The sequence below is a fragment of the Gadus chalcogrammus genome, chromosome 15 (genome assembly GCF_026213295.1).
Source record: "Gadus chalcogrammus isolate NIFS_2021 chromosome 15, NIFS_Gcha_1.0, whole genome shotgun sequence".
Lineage (NCBI taxonomy): Eukaryota > Metazoa > Chordata > Actinopteri > Gadiformes > Gadidae > Gadus > Gadus chalcogrammus.
This window is the reverse complement of record NC_079426.1, coordinates 9755221-9777358: the sequence shown is the minus strand read 5'-3', so window position 1 is coordinate 9777358 and position 22138 is coordinate 9755221. Positions and strand designations below refer to the sequence as shown.

The following is a 22138-nucleotide window of genomic DNA, read 5'->3' as shown; positions in this document are numbered from 1 at the left end:
GGTTCATACAAGCCGCAGTGACGTCAGCTGGTCAACAACGTCCGCTCACTTCCATGGAGACGCGTATGTTTGACCAACACGTCCTCAGACAATTAAGACATCCAACCAAATAGATGCCTAAAAATGCAACCGTTTTCGTGCTTTATGGACCGTACGAGTCATGTGGACTAGTGGCATATCGCACGTTCCGTCTAGAAGGACTAGAGTGTAGGTATTCCCAAATAAATTAATTAATGCGCGATCAATGTATTCGAAAATAGGCTAGTAGCCTAGGCTACCCAACCAAATAAATGCCTAAAAATGCAACCGTTAGCGTGCGTTATGGACCGTACGAGTCATGTGGACTAGTGGCATATCGCACGTTCCGTCTAGAAGGACTAGAGTGTAAGTATTTCCAAATAAATAAATTAAAGCGCGATCAATGTGTTCGATAAAAGGCTATTAGCCTAGGCTACCCTAATTTTCCCTTGTTGGACTGACTTCCTGGCTAAAGCTTCCCTTTTAGCACGCGGGCATCGCTGCGTCCTCGAGGAGAGCAGAGACTGGAACACGGTGGAGATCGTGGTGCACGGGGAGTGCGTGTTCACCTGCGGCGTAAAGGACCTGCAGTTCGGTGAGTTCATAGGCTGAAGGCCCTCATGTTACCACGTCCTACTACATGACTCACAACCATTCATATCTGGCCTACGTATTGGACAATTATGATCAAACATATAATAAGATTACGACCAGAATATCGTAATCGTGAAGTGTTCACATTTATTAAACATTAAGGAAAGAATGTAATGCAGAACTAAATTGTTTGCATTGACTTTATTTACGAATGTTAACTATTTTTCCTCATTTCAAAGGTGGAGACGGGAGACTGGATCCTGTGTGCCAGAAAGCCGTTATCGCTGTGGAAAATGCTTACTGACAGCATTAGTTTCGGGAATCAAGACCATGCATTGTAATTTTTTTTTTTTTTAAAGTAAAGTATGTTTTATATAGAGTTTTATATATATTATAGATTTTAAAGAAATATAAAGGCTTCAGACACATGGAATATGTTTCAGCATTTATTGTTATTTTCATTCAAGTTGTCATTCAATATGACTACAAAATATTTAGAATTCTACATTTCTATATTTCTTATTCCATAAACTTTCCATCACCTGTACACAACCGTGTCAATACTTAAACTTAACTTTAAAACACAATAAACAGATAGTTTTTAAGCAACTACAAAAATATGTATAGAACTATACGGTTTGTGCTTCTGTTCATTCGCAGTGCTGGGGTTTTAGCTTGACAGGATACGGACGCCATTTTGATAAGTTCCGTTCGGCACAACGCTCCGTGCTCTAAGGTTTTCTGACATGACAACCATCACACAGACATACATGGACATACAGACATACACCATGTGTCCATCTTTCCCTGCCAGCTGGCTGCTGTCTTCGGGTGTAGACAGGTGTGACTCAATCCAACACTCATTCAACAGTCCGACGAGTAGACGAGAACAAAGTAAAGACACAAATACACTCAAGCAGGAAACCCGCTAGGCGTTTAAAAACATGTCTTCATTCATTCCCAATGTCATTCTTGATGGCATTGGTCTATCTACACAACAGCAAACACAACACTTACAATTATGATATCTAAAGGCTCAACATCGAGACGTTGTGTGTGCTAAAGTGCCATCTATTGGGGATTGCATAAATGTTCTACAATGAGAAAAAGTTACTTGAAGGAAAGTGGCAGGAAGTTAAAGGAGTAAACCACATGAAAAACGAAAAAAGGGAACAAATGATCGATGATTTGTTAATTAATTATTCACCCTTTATAGCCTCGGAACGCCTTAAGGAAAATAAAGTGGCATTCTCATAATTATACCTTTGTAGTTTTTCATGTGGTGCATTGCTTAAATAATTATAAAGTGCTGCATAGACATCCACTAACTAACCCGTCAAAGTGCTTTGATAAATAAACGTGTGCCGACGCCATAGTCCGCCGTGAGGTCCGCCCCAACCCACGGATCCAACCCGTTCTTCTCTAGGTTCCCCTAGAACTTCCTTCCCTGGAAGACGCTGAGGTTGAACGCGGTGTCCATGAACCTCCTCAGCTCGTTGAGGTGCGTGGCCTTGTTGCCAGTGGCGGGCGCGGCCGCGGGGTCGCGACCCACGTACCTGAAGGTCAACAACAAGGTCACGTATCACACTGACCCCAAACGGAACCGTCCCACCTCGATTTCGACCAATCGCATCGCAGGGGTGATGAAACTTTGAAAAATAAATATTTTTATTTTTTGGAAGTGGTGTTGGATATGCAAATGACTCACCAAATAGGTTTCTGATTGGCCACCACGGTGAGGAAGCGCGGCCGGACATAGTCATAGTAACCCATGTTCTTGTGTTCCTCCTGGCACCAGACCAGCTCCGCGTTGGAGTACCTCTCCACCTCGCTCCTCACCAGGTCGAAGGGGAACGGAGAGATCTGGAACCCAAACAGCAGCACCATCAGTGAAAAACAATCCAGCTTTCTGTTCGTTTTAAGCATTGGGGGTTATAACTGGAACCAATGGACACAATCATGGGATACACCATTTGCGAGCACACTGGGTGGTGGGGAAATTAAATGCAGAACTAAAAACAACGCATCGAGTTCCCCGCGGTTCCCAAAGATTCTAGGAGGTTTCCTCGCTGTATTAACCAATGTGGCCACTAGTCGAACAAGGTCCAGAGTACATAGTAGAAGAAGAGCTATTTAAACACCTGTTCCAGTCGGATGAGGGCCACCTCTCCCTCCAGGTTGAGGACTTTCCTCTCCCGGGCCAGTTCATAGTACACTTTCCCGGTGCAGAAGATGACTCGCTTCACCTGCTGGGGGTTTTCACTCGCTGGGCCCTCGTTGGGAATCAGCCTCTTGAACCTGGTCCCTGGACCCACCCAAGGGGTTGAATAGTGGAGCGGTGGATACGGGTTAATACGAGCGTTTGATAAGGGTTTGGAGATAAGATGTACTCTGTTGTTCCCAGAAAAGACTGGACAGTATTTGTAAAGATTTTGAAGATGTCAAATAGATTAGAAAGTGTAATAAAATGATAAAAAACTAAATTATTAATAATAAGAAGAAAAACTACTGTCTTGTAGCTGCTGCTGTGGCTGACTTGTGATCAATGAAGTACCATCTTATTTGACAAAAGGTACACTGAAAATATATCTATAAAAAACACAATTAGAGTATAAATGTAGATGCAAAAAAAAGAAAGTAAGACAGCGAAGTAGACATTACAGATACTACAGACTACATTACTGATGGTACAGACTACATAACTGATAGTACACGCAACATTACTGATAGAACAGGCTACATTACCGATAGTACAGACTACATGACTGATACAGGCTACATTACTGATAGTACAGACTACATTACTGATTGTACAGGCTACATTACTGATGGTATGGACTAAATTACTGATAGTACAGGCTAAATGACTGATAGTACAGGCTAAATGACTGATAGTACAGGCTACACCACTTACTGATAGTACAGGCTACATTACTGATGTTACAGGCTACATTACTTACTGATAGTACAGGCTACATTACTGATGGTACAGGCTACATTACTGATAGTACAGGCTACATTATTTACTGATAGTACAGGCTACATTACTGATAGTACAGGCTACAATAGTGACAGGCTACATTATTGAAACGACCACATCCTTTGTGTAGTACACGAGGTTAACTCTGTAAAACCGGTACCTTTAGAGAGCTCATCAAAACTGGACCTGGCATCGGGGAGTCTCAGCAGGGACTTGGGGGTGAAAACGATCAACTGTGGAAGTTGGAACATTACTTTAAGTTTCATTTTCATTCATTTACATTGAGCATTTAGCAGACGCTTTTATCCAAAGCGACTTACAATAAGTACATAAGAGGTAAAACAATATATCGCTGTCGGTACAGTGAAGATGTTCATAGAACCAAGTGAAGGTACTAACAATCGCTAGGCTTACCCAATTCCCTGTATACAGCAATGATAGCTAGCTAATGCTACCTCATTAAGTACTACGAATAAATACAACATACAGTAAGTGCATACATTAAGTGCCATGACGTATAACATACAATAGTGGGAGCGGGAGACTGGATGGCTATGCAGAGTCTAGGTGAACTCTGAACAGGTGAGTTTCGAGTCTTATTCGGAAGCTGGTGAGTGACTCTGCGGTCCTGACATCGGCAGGACCCATTCTGATCAACAGAATGATTCTTGTGTGCTTCGTGCTTTTGGGAGGGAAAAAACCCAAGAGATGGGAGAAAAAGTTTTCTTGCTTTTTTTCTTTGTTGCTTCCTATATGGCACACGCTTCTACGCTGGGGAAAACGTTTTTTCTGTTAACCCTCAAATAAATAAATAAACCCACTTTGCTGCTCAACCAACCGTAGTTTCGGCTTCTCTCTCGTAGAAAAACAAACAATAATATCCCCCATTGACTCCTCTCGCTAATTTGCAAAGGAAGACGTTTTTTCACGCTCTGCAAAGCGCTGCATTCAGATACAACAGGGGAACGCTTTACACACTCACTGTGACCAGAGAACGAGAGCAGAGTTAAAGATGTTAACTCTATGGCAACTTTTAAAAAACAACTTTCTGAAACAATTAGGAGTAGAATTGAGGTGAGAACGATTCCCAGCATCCCCAACCTCCTGCCCGTTCTTTCAAGCCATGTATAAAAAAAAAACATCATGGATAAAAAGTCATAAAATCATAAAAGAAAGAAAATAATGAGATTTAAGTAATTGTTATAAGATAAATTAACATGAACAGCAGTTATAGTAGTAGTTACTGCAACTACAATTACAGAGCGATAAACTGACTTGCATCCGAAAAATATTGCAATAGGTCAAATTAAATCAAGGATGAGTGAAAGAGGCTGGTGAGCTCCTTACCGGTTTCCTGAAGGGCAGCAGGACCTGCCTCCTCAGCATGTGGCAGAAGTTAGCCGGAGTGGAGCAGTTCACCACCACCCAGTTACAGTCAAACAGCTGGTGGACCTCGAAGTCTCCGCTGAACTCCTTCATAGAACAATCAAGACCAACCAAGGAAAAAAACAACTTTGACACGGAATACTGGATTGGATTAGGACTTGTTACAGACCCACTGAGGTTGTGTGTAGGTATTTTCTTATGGATGATGTATATATGTATTATTATTATTTCAAATTGTTATAAATATGTATTACGGGTTAAATAGTTGTGTATATAACCATTTATACCACAATACATAATTAAAAAAATTGAAAATTAAACAATGGAAATAATTAATCTTGTTATTAATTTCAGTATGTGTTGAGAGAAGAGGGGGAAATGTATAGTGCCAGAACTTCACACATATGCAAGCCCCCCCCCCACACACACACACACACACACACACACACACACACACACACACACACACACACACACACACACACACACACACACACACACACACACACACACACACACACACACACACACACACACACACACACAGTGCATCAAACACACGCTGGCATTGGTGTTAATCCTGGTGTGCTCCCACTAACTGCTGGATCAATATCCCATTTGTGAAACTAATCCACCAGGATGACGCTGAGACATAGAGTCAGGGTTTGGTCTTCTACTGGTCACCACTACCCACTCACTCCCACTCTCCCCCTGGGAGATGGGCGTGGAAATACTCATCAACAACGCTTCAACAATGGGCTAAACATAGCATTGCATCCAGTGAGCAGTTCAAATGTTGTTAACGAATAAAGTCAAGTAAGGAAACATTTGTGGTCTAGTGAATAAATATAACTCTTAAACGGTTAAAAAAACTAAACTAGGTTGACCCCATTGAATCAGCAGACAATGTGGTGTTGAACATGCTTCAATGAAAAGGAACAACAGACTGTTTCGAACAGTTGAATCCGTTGAGCTAGGTGGATGCCGTTGAATCATCAGTTCAATGAGCACAGCTTTGACCCCAGTGGTCAAATGCATTGAGCTCTGGTTACTTTCATGCGTTGGTTTCTAAGGAACGTACAGGGAAGCGGTCTGGGTCGTCCTTGCTCATCTGCAGGAAGCGCTCCGGTCTGGCCGACGAATGCTCTGGACCCTGGGGGGGGGGGGGGGGGGGGGTTAGGAGGAGAACATCAGTGAACAACACTAGAGACCATCGTTACCTCCAGTTGATATTGTCATTGAATCAACCCCGCCCTATAAGAGATCTGTATCAACGGGGGCTAGACGAATATGCACATGAGGATAAAACATGAGATCACATTCGTCTGGTTCCCATGCAACCCCAGTCTACCAAATGATGGTGATAGAGATATATATATATCTATACTAATTATACCAATTGTTGGTGAAATAAATGATTTGTGTCGAAGAGCAGTGCTTAGCAGTGCAGAAAGGAAAAAACCCAAAATACAACAATGTTATCAGTAGGAGCAGGTAATGCATTGTGAGTTCCAGGTATAATACGGTTAAGTTCAGACCATTTTCATTCCTCACCATCCCCTCCATGCCGTGCGGCAGCAGCAGGACGATGCCGTTGTTGCGGACCCACTTGGCCTGTCCCGGGCTGATGAACTGGTCTATGATGCACTGGGCCGTGTTGTGGAAGTCTCCAAACTGAGCCTCCCACAGCACCAGGGCGTTGGGGCTGGCCATGGCGAAGCCCAGCTCGAACCCTGCAACCGGTAGCCAGGTCAGGCACGTGCACAGAGGCGTGGCTACGCTGGCTAAGGCCACCGCCCCTTTGCCCTCATTGGCTAATGTGACGTCTGGCCCAAAACATGTTTTTACTAGTGAACAACAAGTTCATAATAATTACTTTATCGGTGTAGTTGTTACTACTTCAGATATTGTTGTGTAGCATAAATATATAGCTCTCTCTTTAAGTTTCTTCCGACAAATGTAGTTATTGTAAGTCGCTTTGGATAAAAGCGTCTGCCAAATCCCCTAAATGTAAATCTAAGCTAGTTTAGCATTAATCATTACAAATTTCTTAATTTGCTTGGGTCACTGATCCTCACAATGTCTTCGCATGGCACAGAGCCAGATAAGGAAGAAAACGCTTATTAATTTTGAAAAATTGGAATATGTGCATTTTAAAAAGATGGCAGTATATGTGAAACAGCCTCAAAACAAAAGCCGTTTCTTAGCTTTCATTTGTGAGGTTTCTTATCACATGAGATAAACAGTACATGGCTATATAGGTTTTCCGGCGGTTCTCATACTAACCCAGGACCCCGTACTCCGACAGGGAGCTGTTGCAGACCGTGTAGGGTGCCTGGTCGGACCACAGGTGGTTCATTGGAACACAGAAACGCCGGTCCACTTCCTGGTCGTGCAGGACGTGATGTCGGTGACTGGGGTAAAAACACATAAACAGAAACAATTCATTTATTATGCATATTTATTGTGCATAGATAAATAATAAAAACATGAATTTGTACATCAAGTCTTTTGAAATGTTAAAAGTCTTCAGTTGTACAGCAAACACTTTAATAGGAACCAGAGGACGACTGATAAGAAACTGTTCCCCATGATATCCGGTCTTTATCCTCAAAAGTCATCACTTGTATTCTCTGACACACTCACATAGATGCTAGTGGTTCATGACACACAGACAATCCAGAGAGAGAAAGAAAATAATGATTGAGATAGAAAAGGAGTAAAAGCAAGAGAGTAAGAGAAAAAAAGAAAGAAAGAGAAAAAGGGAAATAGAGAAAAAGAGAAAGAGAGAAAGAGAGCGAGATGGAATCAGGCAGTGTGAGGACATGGGGTGAACAAGAAGAGTGGCTGAGAGCACGGAGGCGAGCGTTAACCAGGCCTGCCAGCACACTCGTTTAGAGCAGGAGAGTTAGCCATCACTTCCAGCGGGATGAGACAGGGACTTAAATGGCACCTTTAACATCACTTTAATGATGTCCACACACACACACACACACACACACACACACACACACACACACACACACACACACACACACACACACACACACACACACACACACACACACACACACACACACACACACACACACACACTATTGTATGCGGTTTATATTTAAGTATTGAATAATTGTATCAGTAATTGAAACAATCTCCACCAGTTTTTTTTCTTTCTGACCATCATTTCCCTAATTGGGACTGAAATAATGGGAGAAAGCTAATTATCAACTAACCAGGCCAGTTCCTGCATACTTGTTCTGTTTGATCGCTGCTCCACATCTGCGGGATATTTTCATTCTCTTTAAGAAAGACTTTTGAATGGTGCAAGAATCAAAAACGCAATGTGTGTTTTCTTCTCTCAATGCGCTCGTTTACTATCAAAAGGCACCGCAGCCTCTTCTCTACGACAACGGCCTCATGAACTGCTAGCCTCTCTGTCTACGTTTAAATCATCCCATTCGTCTTTTCATTTTTTGCCTTATTTCCCCTTTCGTTTTTTTCCTCCCCCCTCCACCATTTCTCTACCCCATCGCCTTTCTTTCGCTCTCTTTATTTCTTTCATATACAAACAAACAGCTTTCCCTTATACAGTACATACAATCACCCGTACACACACACACACACACACACACACACACACACACACACACACACACACACACACACACACACACACACACACACACACACACACACACACACACACACACACACACACACACACACACAGCCGCCTGGGGGCCCCATTAGTCAGAGATGGGGGGTAGGGGGGGGTTCTTGCTGCAACGCAGCCGAGCACAGACTACTGAATCCATTAGTCCACGCAGTTACCTACATCACCACGACGTGAGCCGGACCCGTCAACTGTAACGCAACAATATGCTCAGTTCCACCCGTCAGAGAGCGACCGCGGGGATATGGGCAAAAAATGAAAGTTCTACAAAAAAGAAAAGAAAAAAAAAGTCAAAAAAAAAAAAGAATAGGAAAGAAAAATGTATCATTCATTTTGGAAACATTTTTACCGACTACATTTTTTACATTCTACGTCAGGGGTGAATCAAGGAGCAGGTGTAAGGGGAGGAAGGAGCTGTGAAAGATAGAGAACAGAGAGAGAGAACAGAGAGAGAGAACAGAGAGAGAGCTATGGCCTGACACCAAATAGAAAGTGACACTGACGTGGGGAATCGTATTCGACCCGACACTAAACCCCAGTCGTGGACGTGTCGTTTTGGCTTCTCTAATACATTTTTGTCCTCCCCATCTATTTACCTATTTATTTTTATTTCTTTATCGGCAAGCAGCCACTGTGTTCGTTGTCTTCATCCAGGCATACCATCACAGCAGACAACACACCGAATGGAAGCAATAGATGGTAAAGTGCGCCAGAGAAGCGGTGGCTGGCCGTTAGTTAGCTTGATATATGGGCTGCGACGCTAAGTGGAGTGCTTCCACGGAGAGAGATAGTCTGGTTTTGAAGACCTGAGGTTGGACAGATGAAACTGGCAGCGAGAGAGAGAGAGAGATGGAGAGACAGGGAGAAAGAGCGCAGGGAAAGGAGGAGGGCTGGGTTTGATTTCTATCCCGTGTCACTTCCTTTCCTCCACACCATGTCGTTGTCGCTATCTTTTCTTTTTCTAGACGTAAGAGAGTGAACCACAAGAACCACTTTGGGTTGAATTTCTGAGAATGCAAATTTTACGCCTTGTGTCTGACTAAAGGGTATCGTGTTAAAGTCCAATATACCAACAGGGGAGGGCTAAATGTCATGGGTGATATAAGGGGCTTCTTTGACAACTCGAGCTGCAGTTTACTCCAATACAGCTGCTTAGCGTCCATTCATTGAACTCTGGTTAAACTGGGCAGGAAGCAACCAAAATGCTTCTTTAAAAAGGGATAAGCTATAGTCTGAGGGAAATCAAACTTTTGTCCTTAACAGCATCCAGACAACAAAATATGGGTGACACATGATTACCCTAATTTCATGTGCTGTGATACTTTGAGACAAACTTGCCATCGTTCAAGAGAGACCATTAGTCCCACCCCCGTTGTTTGCTATTGGTTCAGTTTAGGTAGGAGATTGATTATTTTCTCTTTTTGAGTGTAGGAACCAATCAAGCAAAGACCAAACAGATAAATAACTTTTATGATCGCTCTCACCACCAAGGGAGTCATCACACACTCCCTGGGGTATGATTGTAGCGGTTGTTGTTGTCCGCGATCCATTTGAGGCTAAGCAGAGCAGTTTTAAATCAAGCACAGAGCCGGTGAGGTTTACTTTCCACCCCTTGGAATCATACCAGTGAAATACTAAACGTCTTAATCTGTTCAGTCCGTGACGCCGTGCTAAAAGCGCCACAGAGTTGGGGTTCATTGTAGCAGTGTTGGGGGGGGGGGGGGGGGGGGGGGTCTCCTCACCTGAAGGTACCCCTCTCCACGTCCTGCCCGCTGAGCCTCACGTGGACCCCCTCCTGGAGCAGGGACCCAAACGCCATGTACTCCCCCAGGGCCCAGTCCATCTGACGGGCCTTCACCAGCTCAGACCGGCCCCGCAGGATCCGCGACACCCCTGGGACATACACACACACATACTGCATGTAGACACACTTCACACAGTCACAGCAGACTGACACACACTTGTCTAAAACTCAGTTGCAGACACACACAACCACTTCCATATATGATTGTGCAACACACACACACACACACACACACACACACACACACACACACACACACACACACACACACACACACACACACACACACACACTAACGTGACAGGACGAACAGGGCGTCATACAAGAAAGGTCAATAACAGCAGCAATGAGTCTGTCAGAAGGTAAAAGCCAGCGGGGCCGTGGCGCTGCGAGGTTAATAAGCAGTGGTGGAGCTCTGAGGAGGAGCCTAGCCAGGTGCCGGGCCAGATGTGCGGGTCGCAGAGCGGCTACAGGGGACGGATGGGCTGTTCACAGGTGATGCTTTTAATTGGCTCTCCGAAGAGCTCCGCGCTACAGTTATGGTAATGTCAAGCCAATAAACAAGATAGACTGTGGGAAGGTTCGGGTCGTTGAGAAGTAAACATTTGGTGACCCAAACAGGGATGGGGGAGCTTTCGGCTGTTCAGAGTTCAGAATAGGAACCACCATGTGGTCGACGGCCAAGCAGGCTAACGCATACAAAAGATGTTCTATTTTAGATTGAAAGAAATTAAAATACAACAATACAAGAAATACATCCATTTACTGTATACATAGTACAAAAAATTAAAATAACTAAAATATGAAAAGTGTAACTAAATGTTTTATTAAAAATGTGAACGTTGATAAGGTGTGGACTAAGAGTGGGGGGGGGGGGACTGACCGGGGTGGAGGTTGAAGCCCTCCAGAGGGACGGAGCTGGCGGTGAGGCCGATGTGCTGCAGCACCCCCTCCTCCAGGCCCGTGGGGGGGCAGCTCATGCTCTTCGGCTCCCCTTCGGCCGTGAAGAAATCTGCCCCCAGATCACAACGGGAGGGACTCAAACCAAAGGTTGACATCAATTATGCAATGATTCAATTTACGGAGCCTTTTATCCAAAGTGACTTGCACTTAGAGTATGGACGACGGGGCTCAAAACCAGAACCTTTTTGCTGAGAGTGTGACTAACACCTGTCCCCTGATGGAGCAGGTATTGCAGGGTTTCTGGATACCTGGCCAGGGTGAGTCCAGCCAATGGCGGATGTGAGATATCTTTTCATCTTTGGAGCTGGTGTACGCCTCCTCGCAGATCTTGTCATACTTGGCTACTTCCTCCTGAAAAGAGATATTGTATGTTTAGAACCACGACATACAATGAACATTACCAGAGGTGCGAGCTCAGGTGTGTCTGTGTGTGTGTGCTTGACATGATGGTACAAGGGAGGGGGATAAGGAGAAATGAAGAAATAAACTAAAACCTAGGAAGGGAACTGAGCTGAGAAGAGACAGCTCAAACTGTAACAAATTGGACACTCTTCAGCAACACGCCGTATTTCTTTGCAACGGCCTCCATTCATCTAAATAAAAAATGATTGACTCCGGCGATGTGGCCCCCGCTCCTAAGGAAGCAAACCGCCGCATCTCCGAGCGGTCGCATCTGCTAGCTCTACCATCGGGTGGGAAGGGGGTGGGCGAAGGAACAGAGCGGGAGGCAGTAAATCTAAGACCGGACCGGCGCTTTGCTGTGTCAACACAGCTACGAGAACGACAGGGTAATATTTAAACTGAATTTAATGTGCTTAGTTCAGCAGAGCGGGCTGCTAATAAACTGCGTCGGGACACCGCGGCGACGGCGGTTGTAGCTTTTAAACAATCTACGACGTGAAAGTGGCGGGAAAACTGGGCGGGAACCTCGAACTCCTGCAGCGTGACCACGCCCTCGGAGATGAGCTTGTCCGAGTACTTCTTCAGCACGTCCTCCTGCCGGCGGATCTGCTTGTACATCAGCGGCTGGGTGAACATGGGCTCGTCCATCTCGTTGTGGCCGAAGCGTCGGTAGCTCACCTGGAAGCAGACAAAGTGGAGCCGTCAACAGAATGCCGTTTAATAGGTACCAGGGTTTCCCACAGCACTTTACAGCTTAGGCGGCCGCCGAAGCAACACACGCCTGCCGCTTTAACACTGTCATTTTGAAAGGTTCTGTCCACAGAATGTCAACATTCTGTCAGAAATGACTTACTTTAAATTAAATTACGCTTGCAATACGTGACTGCCTGATAACAATTGTACTAATTAACTGCCGGTTTACAATTTCCTAATCTGTGGTGTTAGTTGTGGGTCTAAGTTTCATATTCAACCAACACTGAGTGAGTGAATAAAACTCCCTCATTAATCCCGCTACATTTTGGTACATTTGGTATGCATGATAATGTACTATTTGATAATCTCATTAAACTTCAATTGGATTGGATTTAAAATAGAATTATAAAAGTTTGATTAATCGCGAGTTAACTCACCAATACTATTGTCCAGGGAAACAATTTTTAGATCTTTCCTTCCTAACGGAGACACACAAAATACGTTTCCACATGCAGTATTCTGCTACATTACCTTGATAACGCCCAGACTAATAAAAGCCCCCCTCAGACCTACACACCCCCACCCTCCCCCAGGCCATCGGGCTGAACCAGGGCCTACCAGGTCGATATGAACCAGGGCCTACCAGGTCGATATGAACCAGGGCCTACCAGGTCGATATGAACCAGGGCCTACCAGGTCGATATGAACCAGGGCCTACCAGTTCGATGACCACGTCCTCGTTGTAGGTGCTTGAACCAGGGCCTGACAGGTCGATGAACCAGGGCCTGACAGGTCGATGAACCAGGGCCTACCAGGTCGATGACCACGTCCTTGTGGAAGGTGAACCAGTGCCTACCAGGTCGATGACCACGTCCTTGTGGAAGGTGAACCAGTGCCTACCAGGTCGATGACCACGTCCTTGTGGAAGGTGAACCAGGGCCTACCAGGTCGATGACCACGTCCTTGTGGAAGGTGAACCAGGGCCTACCAGGTCGATATGAACCAGGGCCTACCAGGTCGATGACCACGTCCTTGTTGAAGGTGCTGCGCCACTCCGCGGCCACACGGCACACGTGCATGACGGCCTCAGGGTCGTCGGCGTTCACGTGGAAGATGGGCGCGTTGACCACCCGGGCCACGTCGGTCGGGTAGGGGGAGGAGCGCGCCACGCGGGGGTCCGTGGTGAAGCCGATCTGAAGGGGACACGGATAGTGACAGTCCGTACTATGAGAATAAGTGGTAGATCAAATAAAAAGGATTACATTAAAAAGCTCATTCATAAAATCAATCCCATCATTCCCAGCAGGGCTGCAGCGATTGGTCGATTCATCGGTGAGTCGATTGAAATAAAAGGTATCAAATCTGATTTTGGTATTGGATTAATTGTTTCGGTTTATTTAGTTCACGGAACAAACATTTGCTGCTTTATGTAGCAGTTCATTTCAAATATGTACTTCATGGAACGTGTGATGGCATTCGCTATTATTAATGACAAATTACAGACTCAACATTTAATCTATGAATTGAAAATAATTGTTGGATTAATCGACAATGTTGATCATTAGCAGCAGCCCAGTCATCTCGACCACCATCATCACAAGTAACATCATCATCCTCATCACCATCGCAAGTACCATCATCACCACCACCTCCACGATTACTAGCATCATCAGCACCACCAACACCCCCATTATAACCACAAAATCCCCATTCTACTACCACCAACAGGACCGTTATCACCATCAACAACACCATCACCACCACCACCACCAACACCACCACAACCATCTTTTCTTAGACAGAGTACCAGCCGTCTCCCAAAGGGTCCCCCTTTTCCATACCTGATTGTTGACCACGACATGGATCGTACCATGTGTGGTGTACGAGGGGAGTTCGCTGAGGTGGAAGGTCTCGTATACGACTCCCTGTCCAGCGAAGGCAGCGTCTCCGTGGATCAAAATGGACATGACCTGTGACCGGAGAAAAGGCACCACATCCATTTTCAGTTCTGATATTTGACTATTTTGCAGACGCTGTCATCCGCCGCAGCGTACAGTGAATCCAGAGCCATGTCATCAAGAAGCAGCAGCTAGGGGTTAGGGATCTAACTCAAGGGTGTCCCAAGGGTTACGCTGTGGACCTTGGATACAGTATCAAGTCCAAGTTTCAAATAAACCAATAAAATAAAATGGCTGTTCTGTAGCCCAGCTATAAACTTGTAAAAATAATGAGTTCATATATAGTAGATGTTTATATATATTGTTGCATTTGGTGTATAATTATTCTACACAGATGTTAAGTTGAAAACATTTCAAAGGATCAAAGTCAGTTCAAACTTCACAGGCGAGTATTTCACCGTGAAACATTAACACAGCGAGAGAATGTGTGTCAAAACAACAGAAAGGGACAAGAGTTAAATATTAAAAACATTCCAATCATCCATTCAAGGTAGAAGGTAGAAGCCCCTCTACATTTACATGTAGGGCCTCGAGCAGATACTTTTATCCAAAGCGACTCACAACAAGTGTCGCCCCTACCTTCTTCCCCTGGGAGTCCCCCCGGTAGAACTGCTCCGCCTTAGCCTTGCCCTGCACCACGGGGTCCACGGCCTCCAGGTGGGACGGGTTGGCCATCAGGGACAGAGTCAGGGTCTTGTCCGTCTCCCGGTTGATCCTCTCGTGGTACATGCCCAGGTGGTACTTGACGTCCCCTGAACCCTGACCACACACACACAGACAGACATAAACACAATTGATGGAATGGATTCTACATGGGTGCACTGTTTGTTTGACACACACACACACACACACACACACACACACACACACACACACACACACACACACACACACACACACACACACACACACACACACACACACACACACACACACACACACACACACACACACACACCTCGTCTGCAGCCTCCAACTTGGGGTCGAACTGGCAGAAGATCTGGTTCAGTTCCTTGCGAATCACGTTGGCCAGGACATTCAAACGACCCCTGGCAGAAGAGAAAGGTTTCTATTTATTTTCACCTAAGTGACATCAGAGGTTCATCGTCATAACATTGGTATAAGCTACATTTTAAGTTTCTTTATATTTTTCATTTTTTTTCCAAAGACAGGGAAATTCTGGACAATTTTACAATGAAGATATATTTGATATATGTATATTTTTATAGTATTATTAGTAAGTGTACATAAGTCATTATTCAATGCAGGATTAATTAGGATGTAAAAATACGCATCAAGGCGATCTTGATTATGAATTTGGCATGTTTCTCTGAACGCCATATGATCAAACAACATATTTATAGAAAGATATACTATACAAGGTTTTTCAAAACAGTCCAATACCGATGAGGCATCCCCATGATGATGCTGTCGATGCCAGCAGCGCTGGAACTGTCTATGATCATCTTAAGAGCGGGAATGAGGACCTCGCATCCCTCCAGACCAAACCGCTTCTCCGATGACCACTTCCTGGCCAGGAAGTCCTCAAACCTACATAGGAAAACCCATTAGGTCCAGTAGCTGTACCTGCCCACCTGTAGGCACCCTTGCCCAACCCTACCTGCTTTTTAATGGCACGTATCTATATTCACTGTAGGACACTTTGTATAAAACCCTTTCGGCACATTGCACTCCTAACCATCTCTGGTAGGAGGGATCTTCCACTCTGCGTTCCTTCTCAAGGTTTCTTCCCTGATTAGAAGTGCTTCCTTGCTCTTTTGGGGGATAATGTTAGGGGAGGTGTCATAAAATGTGTCTTGTGAGCCATTTGAGACTGTCACTGTGATTCAGGGCCAACTATACCGATACTGATATATTTTGATAATGATACCAATTCCAAACAAATAAAATGGAGGTGTTCTTGCTGACCGTGTGGATCTGACCAGGCGGGCCAGCAGGGTCCTCTTCTCGGCGCTGGTGAAGTGCATGGCTCCGGGGGGCTCGAACTTCCCCCGGATCCACTGGCACTGCTCCACACTGTTGATGAACATGAACTCCACGCCCACGTGGCCACAGTACGACGTCTGGGAGAGACCAAGAGACCCCACGATTAAACACCAAACAGACTCAACGCTGTCCAGCCTGTCCCGGACATTACTGACCGAACAGGAGAAGTACACTCTTTACTGACCGAACAGGAGAAGTACACTCTTTACTGACCGAACAGGAGAAGTACACTCTTTACTGACCGAACAGGAGAAGTACACTCTTTACTGACCGAACAGGAGAAGTACACTCTTTACTGACCGAACAGGAGAAGTACACTCTTTCTCATCCATCCGACTCCACTGGATCAAGCTCCCAACTATTATTATGAGTGGGCAGGGTAACTTAGTGGCCAGGGTTTTCTACCAAAAGGGTATTGCACACTCCGAGCTTCCCATGGCTTATAAGCATCTGTGAGCCAGCTGCATACCCTGCACCAGATAACATGCATCTGAACCCTTACTGGGAGTCACTCAGGCAGGTAGACTATCATGGACAACCAACTGTACCTCCAGCCTGCGGATGATCTCCCTCAGGGGCAGGGTGGTGGCCCCTCCCCCGATGAAGGTGGTGAAGGGCAGCCGGAAGGTCTTGTCCAGGTCGCTCTCATCCAGACCGTAGAACCCTTTAACACAGGCCTCAGGTCAGTGGGGGAACAGCACACAGAGAGATGTGGCCAGGTTATCTCTGAGACAGCGTAACTTCTGTCGGTATCCATCACTGAACAAGGTGGTCTTTTGATATTTAGCCAACCCCAATGCTTGTCAAGTTGAACACTAGTCAGTAAAAGTGAGAGTAAAACCGGATATGAAAGGAATGCAGGATTATATTTAGACCTAAATATAAAATAATTGAATCTCATCCATGATCTTAATTAACTTAAGTGAACAACCATAGCAACAAATAATTAAAAGTAGGTAAATGTGTTTTTAAGACGAGCCGGCGGAGTCAGTGGCTTCTACCTCAGCTTAGCATCTCCTGACCACCACAGGCTACCTGGAGGGGGAGGGGGGGGGGGGGGACTGCATGAGCTCAAATACTACCAGCAACACAAGAGGAGACAGGTGCAAATCGCATTACAAACGCAGGATAGAGAAAAGCAAGGATAGACTTGCATGTCCAATCAGGAGGACAATAGATGGAGAGGGCCGACATAACCAACATTACCAACTAACATTACCTGTCACTGAAGGAAGCGGTGTATCTGCTTAAGACGATACAGATCGCGCTACGGTATATCCTGGCCAGACAAGCATCCCTGATAACAAGTAGTGAACACAGCTGCAAATCCCCCCCCCCCCCCCCTCTTTCTTATCTCGTCTCTCTTCTTCTATGGGGACTGTTACGGCCAACCAGAGGCTGTTTGCCTGTTTTACATCCGCTCATCCTCAAGGCCGCTAAATGAATTGGGAGCGCAACGAGCAGCGTGGCTCTCGGATGAATGGCAGCATTACACAGCGGCCTTTGAGAACGCAGAGTTGTCGTGAAATGGTGATGTAGGTTTTTATGGTTCTGAGAGAATCCAAGCCCAGCGAAGAATGACTACCAAAGGACGAGTTATTTATTGGAGGGGGGACTAGGATAAAAAAATATGTGTTGTTGATAGATTCAAGTTTGTCAATTCTAAGTGCTTTTGTATATAAGTAAACCATTTAAAGAATCGAATTGGACAATGAAAAGTAAAACGCCGCAGTGAGTTCTAAAGTCGTCGCAGTAAGTTCATCGCAGTAAAACATCGCAGTAAGTTCTTAAGTCATAAAGGCAACAAAAAAGCAAAAGTGAATACTGTAAACAGTAGGTACCTCTTTATCACCACTATTATCCGGCCCTGTTCGCAGCCTGTTTGAGGCAGCATATCATTCTGGTTAATAAAGAGGGGGTGTTTCATTTACCCAGTTTGTCGATTGTGGTGATCAGGTCGGACGGCACAAAGCAGTCCAAGTCAGCTTCCAGAATTCCCAGTGGGTCTAACTGGGCGACGTGGTGTCCACGGATCTACAGGAAGAGATGAGACACATGAGGGTGGGCTATGGAGGAGTAACCGGGTCTTGGTGGAGAGGGCAGTGGTGGTGGTGATGTCGACGATGATGGAGATGGTTGATGTAGCGGTTGGTGGTAGAAGAAGGGATGATGCTGGCTGTAGTCAGGGTAGCCGGTGATGATGGTTGAGGTTGTGACGGTGGGAGTGACGGCAGTGTTGGATGTGATGGTGGTAGTAGTGAGAATAGGTATTGGTGATGGTAGTAGAGATGATAACGATGTTGATGGTGGTAGAAGTGATGGTATCGATGGGGGTGATGGGAGTAGTGATAATAGCGGTGCTGTTGGTAGTAGTGATAGTGGGGGTGGTGGTGCTGATGATATAGATGCTGCTGTTGGGACTAAGTGACAGGTGAGAGAACAGCAAAGCCACTACGGTGTGGTAAGCAGAATTAGATACGAGGGGAATGAGAGTGAATGTGAGGAGCAGGTCATTCTGACGACACAGAGGAAAATCCCTTTGGGAGTTCCCTTAAGCATGAACACACACACACACACACACACACACACACACACACACACACACACACACACACACACACACACACACACACACACACACACACACACACACACACACACACACACACACACACACACACACACACACACACACACACACACACACACACACACAGCTTGTGTAACGAGTGCACTAAAAACACAGAATCTTGACACAACACACACACCATTCCCCCAAGGTTTGTAGCGAGTAGGGAATAAGAAGATGTCATTGCCAAAAGACAGAATTTAATAAATCCCTGGGATAGTTCCTCTAATTAATGTGAGGGCGAGGGGAAATGCTACCACCTGTTTTGCTTAAGTAGTCTCTTTGATATTTCCATTTTCAAAAAGCTACTCGGCTATGTAGGTTACAGTTAATCTTGCAATTAGCATAACCTCATGCAGTGACAAACAAATTGTGTATTCCTTTTAATAAGCGCTGGCAAGCAGTGCAAACAGCTTCACTAGCCCTTCCAAGGGCCCTGACAAGTCAATTCCACATATTGGTTTTTGACAGGTTTTAAATAAAAACACAAACGCACCACTAAAGGGTAACAAATGAAATGAACAAATTAAAAATAAATGCAACCCAGACATGCTACATTTGACCTGGGGTGAATGAAACTGTACACATAACCACAGCTGTAATTAAAGCAAAACAAAAAACAATACCCTTTGAGAAATGTACATTTATCAATTGCGATGACACACATTCCCCTCTGTGTGTGCGTGTGTGTGTGTATATACTGTATATATGCAAGTCTGTTTGTATGTGAGTAAGTCTGTTTGTGTGTGAGTGAGTCTGTTTGTATGTGTGTGGGAGTCTTATTGTGTGGGAGTGAGTTTGTTTGCGAGTGAGTGCGAGTCTGTTTGTGTGGGAGTGAGTTTGTTTGCGAGTGAGTGCGAGTCTGTTTGTGTGGGAGTGAGTTTGTTTGCGAGTGAGTGCGAGTCTGTTTGCGAGTGAGTGAGTGAGTGAGTGAGTGAGTCTGTTTGCGAGTGAGTGAGTGAGTGAGTCAGTTTGTGAGTGAGTGAGTGAGTGAGTGAGTGAGTGAGTGAGTGAGTGAGTCCGTTTGTGAGTGAGTGAGTGAGTGAGTCCGTTTGTGAGTGAGTGAGTGAGTGAGTGAGTGAGTGAGTGAGTGAGTGAGTGAGAGTGAGAGAGTGAGAGAGTCCGTTTGTGAGTGAGTGAGTGAGTCCGTTTGTGAGTGAGTGAGTGAGTGAGTGAGTGAGTGAGTGAGTGAGTGAGTGAGTGAGTGAGTGAGTGAGTGAGTCTGACCTGGTAGGCTCTTATGAGGGTGTGCACAGCCAGGTGATCCTCCACCACCTTGCGGGCCATGCTGGGAGTCTGGTGGCCAGCACGGCCCTGCAGCAGGGCAGAGGGGGGACCCTCCACTGCCCCGTCGGACACAGCCCCAGCCTGGGCGTGGCGGAAGAACGTGTCCCAGGACTATAGGAACCAGGACGGATCAAGTGTCAACACTCCTTACAATAGAGCATAACAACAATGATGTGAAAGGACGTCAATGGATAACTCATGAAAGGGCGTTCTTTCACCTTTCCTAATTGTTGGTACTAAAGTACAAGTAATACAGTTATTGAGAGTATTTAACAATATCATCTAATAACTCTGGGGCCAGTTAAGGCTCACGCTAACATTGCATCTTCATTTCCCCAGGCCTTGAAGTAACACTACTGAGACAAATATTTATTACCGCTCACCATTTAAGGTAAGATCATATTTCGGTAGGCCTGTCCTACTGTTTCACAGAGCAATTTGGGTGAGATAGTCATCAATAATCATAATATATATGAATACTTATTAATAATAATGATCAAAGGAAACACTTGTTTGAACAAGAGCGTTCAAAGGGTGAATAACAGGACACACATTTAGGACATCATCATCACCTCGTGGACATTTGTGGGATCCTCCAACCAGGCGAAGTACATTTCCTCCACATAGCTTGAGCTTGAGCTGGTGCTGCTGCTGCTGTTCACAGCGGTGGGAGCCGAAGGCCCAGCAAAGCAGCTCCTAGCCGACCCTGCCAACACAGATCGGCAGGCCGGACCCCCTCCACCTCCTCCCCCGGGCAGCAGCAGGCACTGCCAGCCTCTACTCCTCAGGATACCTGCTAATGCACGGAACTGACTCATGGCAGGCTAGTCGCAGTTGTTGGCTCTGCATGGAACAGATGTAGGATAGGTTTAGGGGATAGAGGGTCAAGTTCTTCTGATAGCGAATGTTTGAGATGGGGGTTCTTAAGTGTTTCGCAAGGTGGGCTGGCTACACATTGCTAGAGGCTCCTAGAGCTATGCTGCCCTCAAATCAGTATTCCTTGGCTTTTCTTCCAAGATACGGGCCTAGTCCAAAATAAGTATTAATTAGTGACCTGGCTTTATGTATTTGCACATCAAGGATGCGCAAAGGTCGCGGTTGCATGAGTTCAATGCGTTACAAATATTTATTTAGGAACTACAATCTTGCACGACAGGAAAGTTGCCAGAGATCTGTGAGCGATGCAACTATATCCTAAATAAGACGCGTGGCCGCAAAAGAGACATGTGGGTTTGTAGCCAACATAGCCCATAGACTAGTCAAATACATGCAATGATGGCTTCTCACCTTTGCGATAGACGATTGATGCAGAATAGTTGCTAGACCCTACATCAATGCAATGTTACTGCTGTTCGACTCTCTAGGTCTGTGGAATTGGACCACTGCACTAATCCCTCAACGTCAAAACAAATCCGTATTGGATAAGCTTCACTCTATCTTGTGCCATAGAAAAAAGGGCGCACGATATACGAGAGCAACCGCATCATCTGTGCCCTTTTTTCATTCCTTGATCGATTGTATTTACCTTAATGTTACCAGCCCAACGTGCTGTTTGACTCTTTATTCATCGTCTCGTTACTAGGAGATATACAACACTAGAAGGAGGACAGGTTGGCAAAGAAGGCGACAAGAATAGCGTCGGCGCGACACGCCCCCCGTGTGGTCAGGTGGTCAGGTGATGCCGCCTCTGCAGAGCGCATGAAGACACCGCGCTCTGGTTCACCTGGACGGACGTCCAGGTAAC

At 45.4% G+C, this 22138-nt stretch overlaps 2 protein-coding genes across 3 annotated transcripts; one reads left to right on the top strand and one right to left on the bottom strand.

Annotated features, from left to right (window-relative positions):
• The first annotated feature begins 195 nt into the window (after window positions 1-195).
• Window positions 196-2000, top strand: c15h10orf53 (chromosome 15 C10orf53 homolog). The gene is made up of 3 exons (XM_056609795.1): window positions 196-384; window positions 494-613; window positions 852-2000. Exons 1-3 carry the CDS (start codon window positions 291-293, stop codon window positions 914-916), a joined length of 279 nt encoding a protein of 92 aa, XP_056465770.1. The 5' UTR covers window positions 196-290; the 3' UTR covers window positions 917-2000.
• Window positions 1030-22056, bottom strand: ogdhl (oxoglutarate dehydrogenase L). Of its 2 annotated transcripts, none has more exons than XM_056609793.1 (23): window positions 21920-22056; window positions 20967-21237; window positions 20335-20505; window positions 18410-18512; window positions 17027-17142; window positions 16401-16555; window positions 15876-16022; window positions 15430-15520; window positions 15051-15230; window positions 14355-14483; window positions 13527-13706; window positions 12346-12498; window positions 11667-11769; window positions 11339-11467; window positions 10394-10544; window positions 7265-7392; window positions 6533-6711; window positions 6060-6131; window positions 4940-5065; window positions 3753-3825; window positions 2754-2917; window positions 2321-2475; window positions 1030-2168 (listed from the first exon to the last, which is right to left on the bottom strand). In XM_056609793.1, exons 2-23 carry the CDS (start codon window positions 21210-21212, stop codon window positions 2045-2047), a joined length of 3075 nt encoding a protein of 1024 aa, XP_056465768.1. In that variant the 5' UTR covers window positions 21213-21237; window positions 21920-22056; the 3' UTR covers window positions 1030-2044. The 2 variants fall into 2 exon arrangements, with proteins under 2 accessions (XP_056465768.1, XP_056465769.1); XM_056609794.1 differs by lacking the exon at window positions 21920-22056 and adding an exon at window positions 21682-21913.
• Window positions 22057-22138: the final 82 nt, after the last annotated feature.

Excerpts from the sequence above, each read along its gene's own strand:
- c15h10orf53 (XM_056609795.1), top strand. The coding sequence starts at position 291 with ATGCCTAAAAATGCAACCGTTAGCGTGCGTTATGGACCGTACGAGTCA. Across the intron at positions 385-493 it reads CCGTCTAGAAGGACTAGAGT|CTTCCCTTTTAGCACGCGGG; the intron begins GTAAGTATTTCC and ends TCCTGGCTAAAG. Across the intron at positions 614-851 it reads CGTAAAGGACCTGCAGTTCG|GTGGAGACGGGAGACTGGAT; the intron begins GTGAGTTCATAG and ends CTCATTTCAAAG.
- ogdhl (XM_056609793.1), bottom strand. The coding sequence starts at position 21,212 with ATGAGTCAGTTCCGTGCATTAGCAGGTATCCTGAGGAGTAGAGGCTGG. Across the intron at positions 6,132-6,532 it reads CGCACGGCATGGAGGGGATG|GGTCCAGAGCATTCGTCGGC; the intron begins GTGAGGAATGAA and ends CCCCCCCCCCAG. Across the intron at positions 2,169-2,320 it reads GCCAATCAGAAACCTATTTG|GTACGTGGGTCGCGACCCCG; the intron begins GTGAGTCATTTG and ends GTTGACCTTCAG.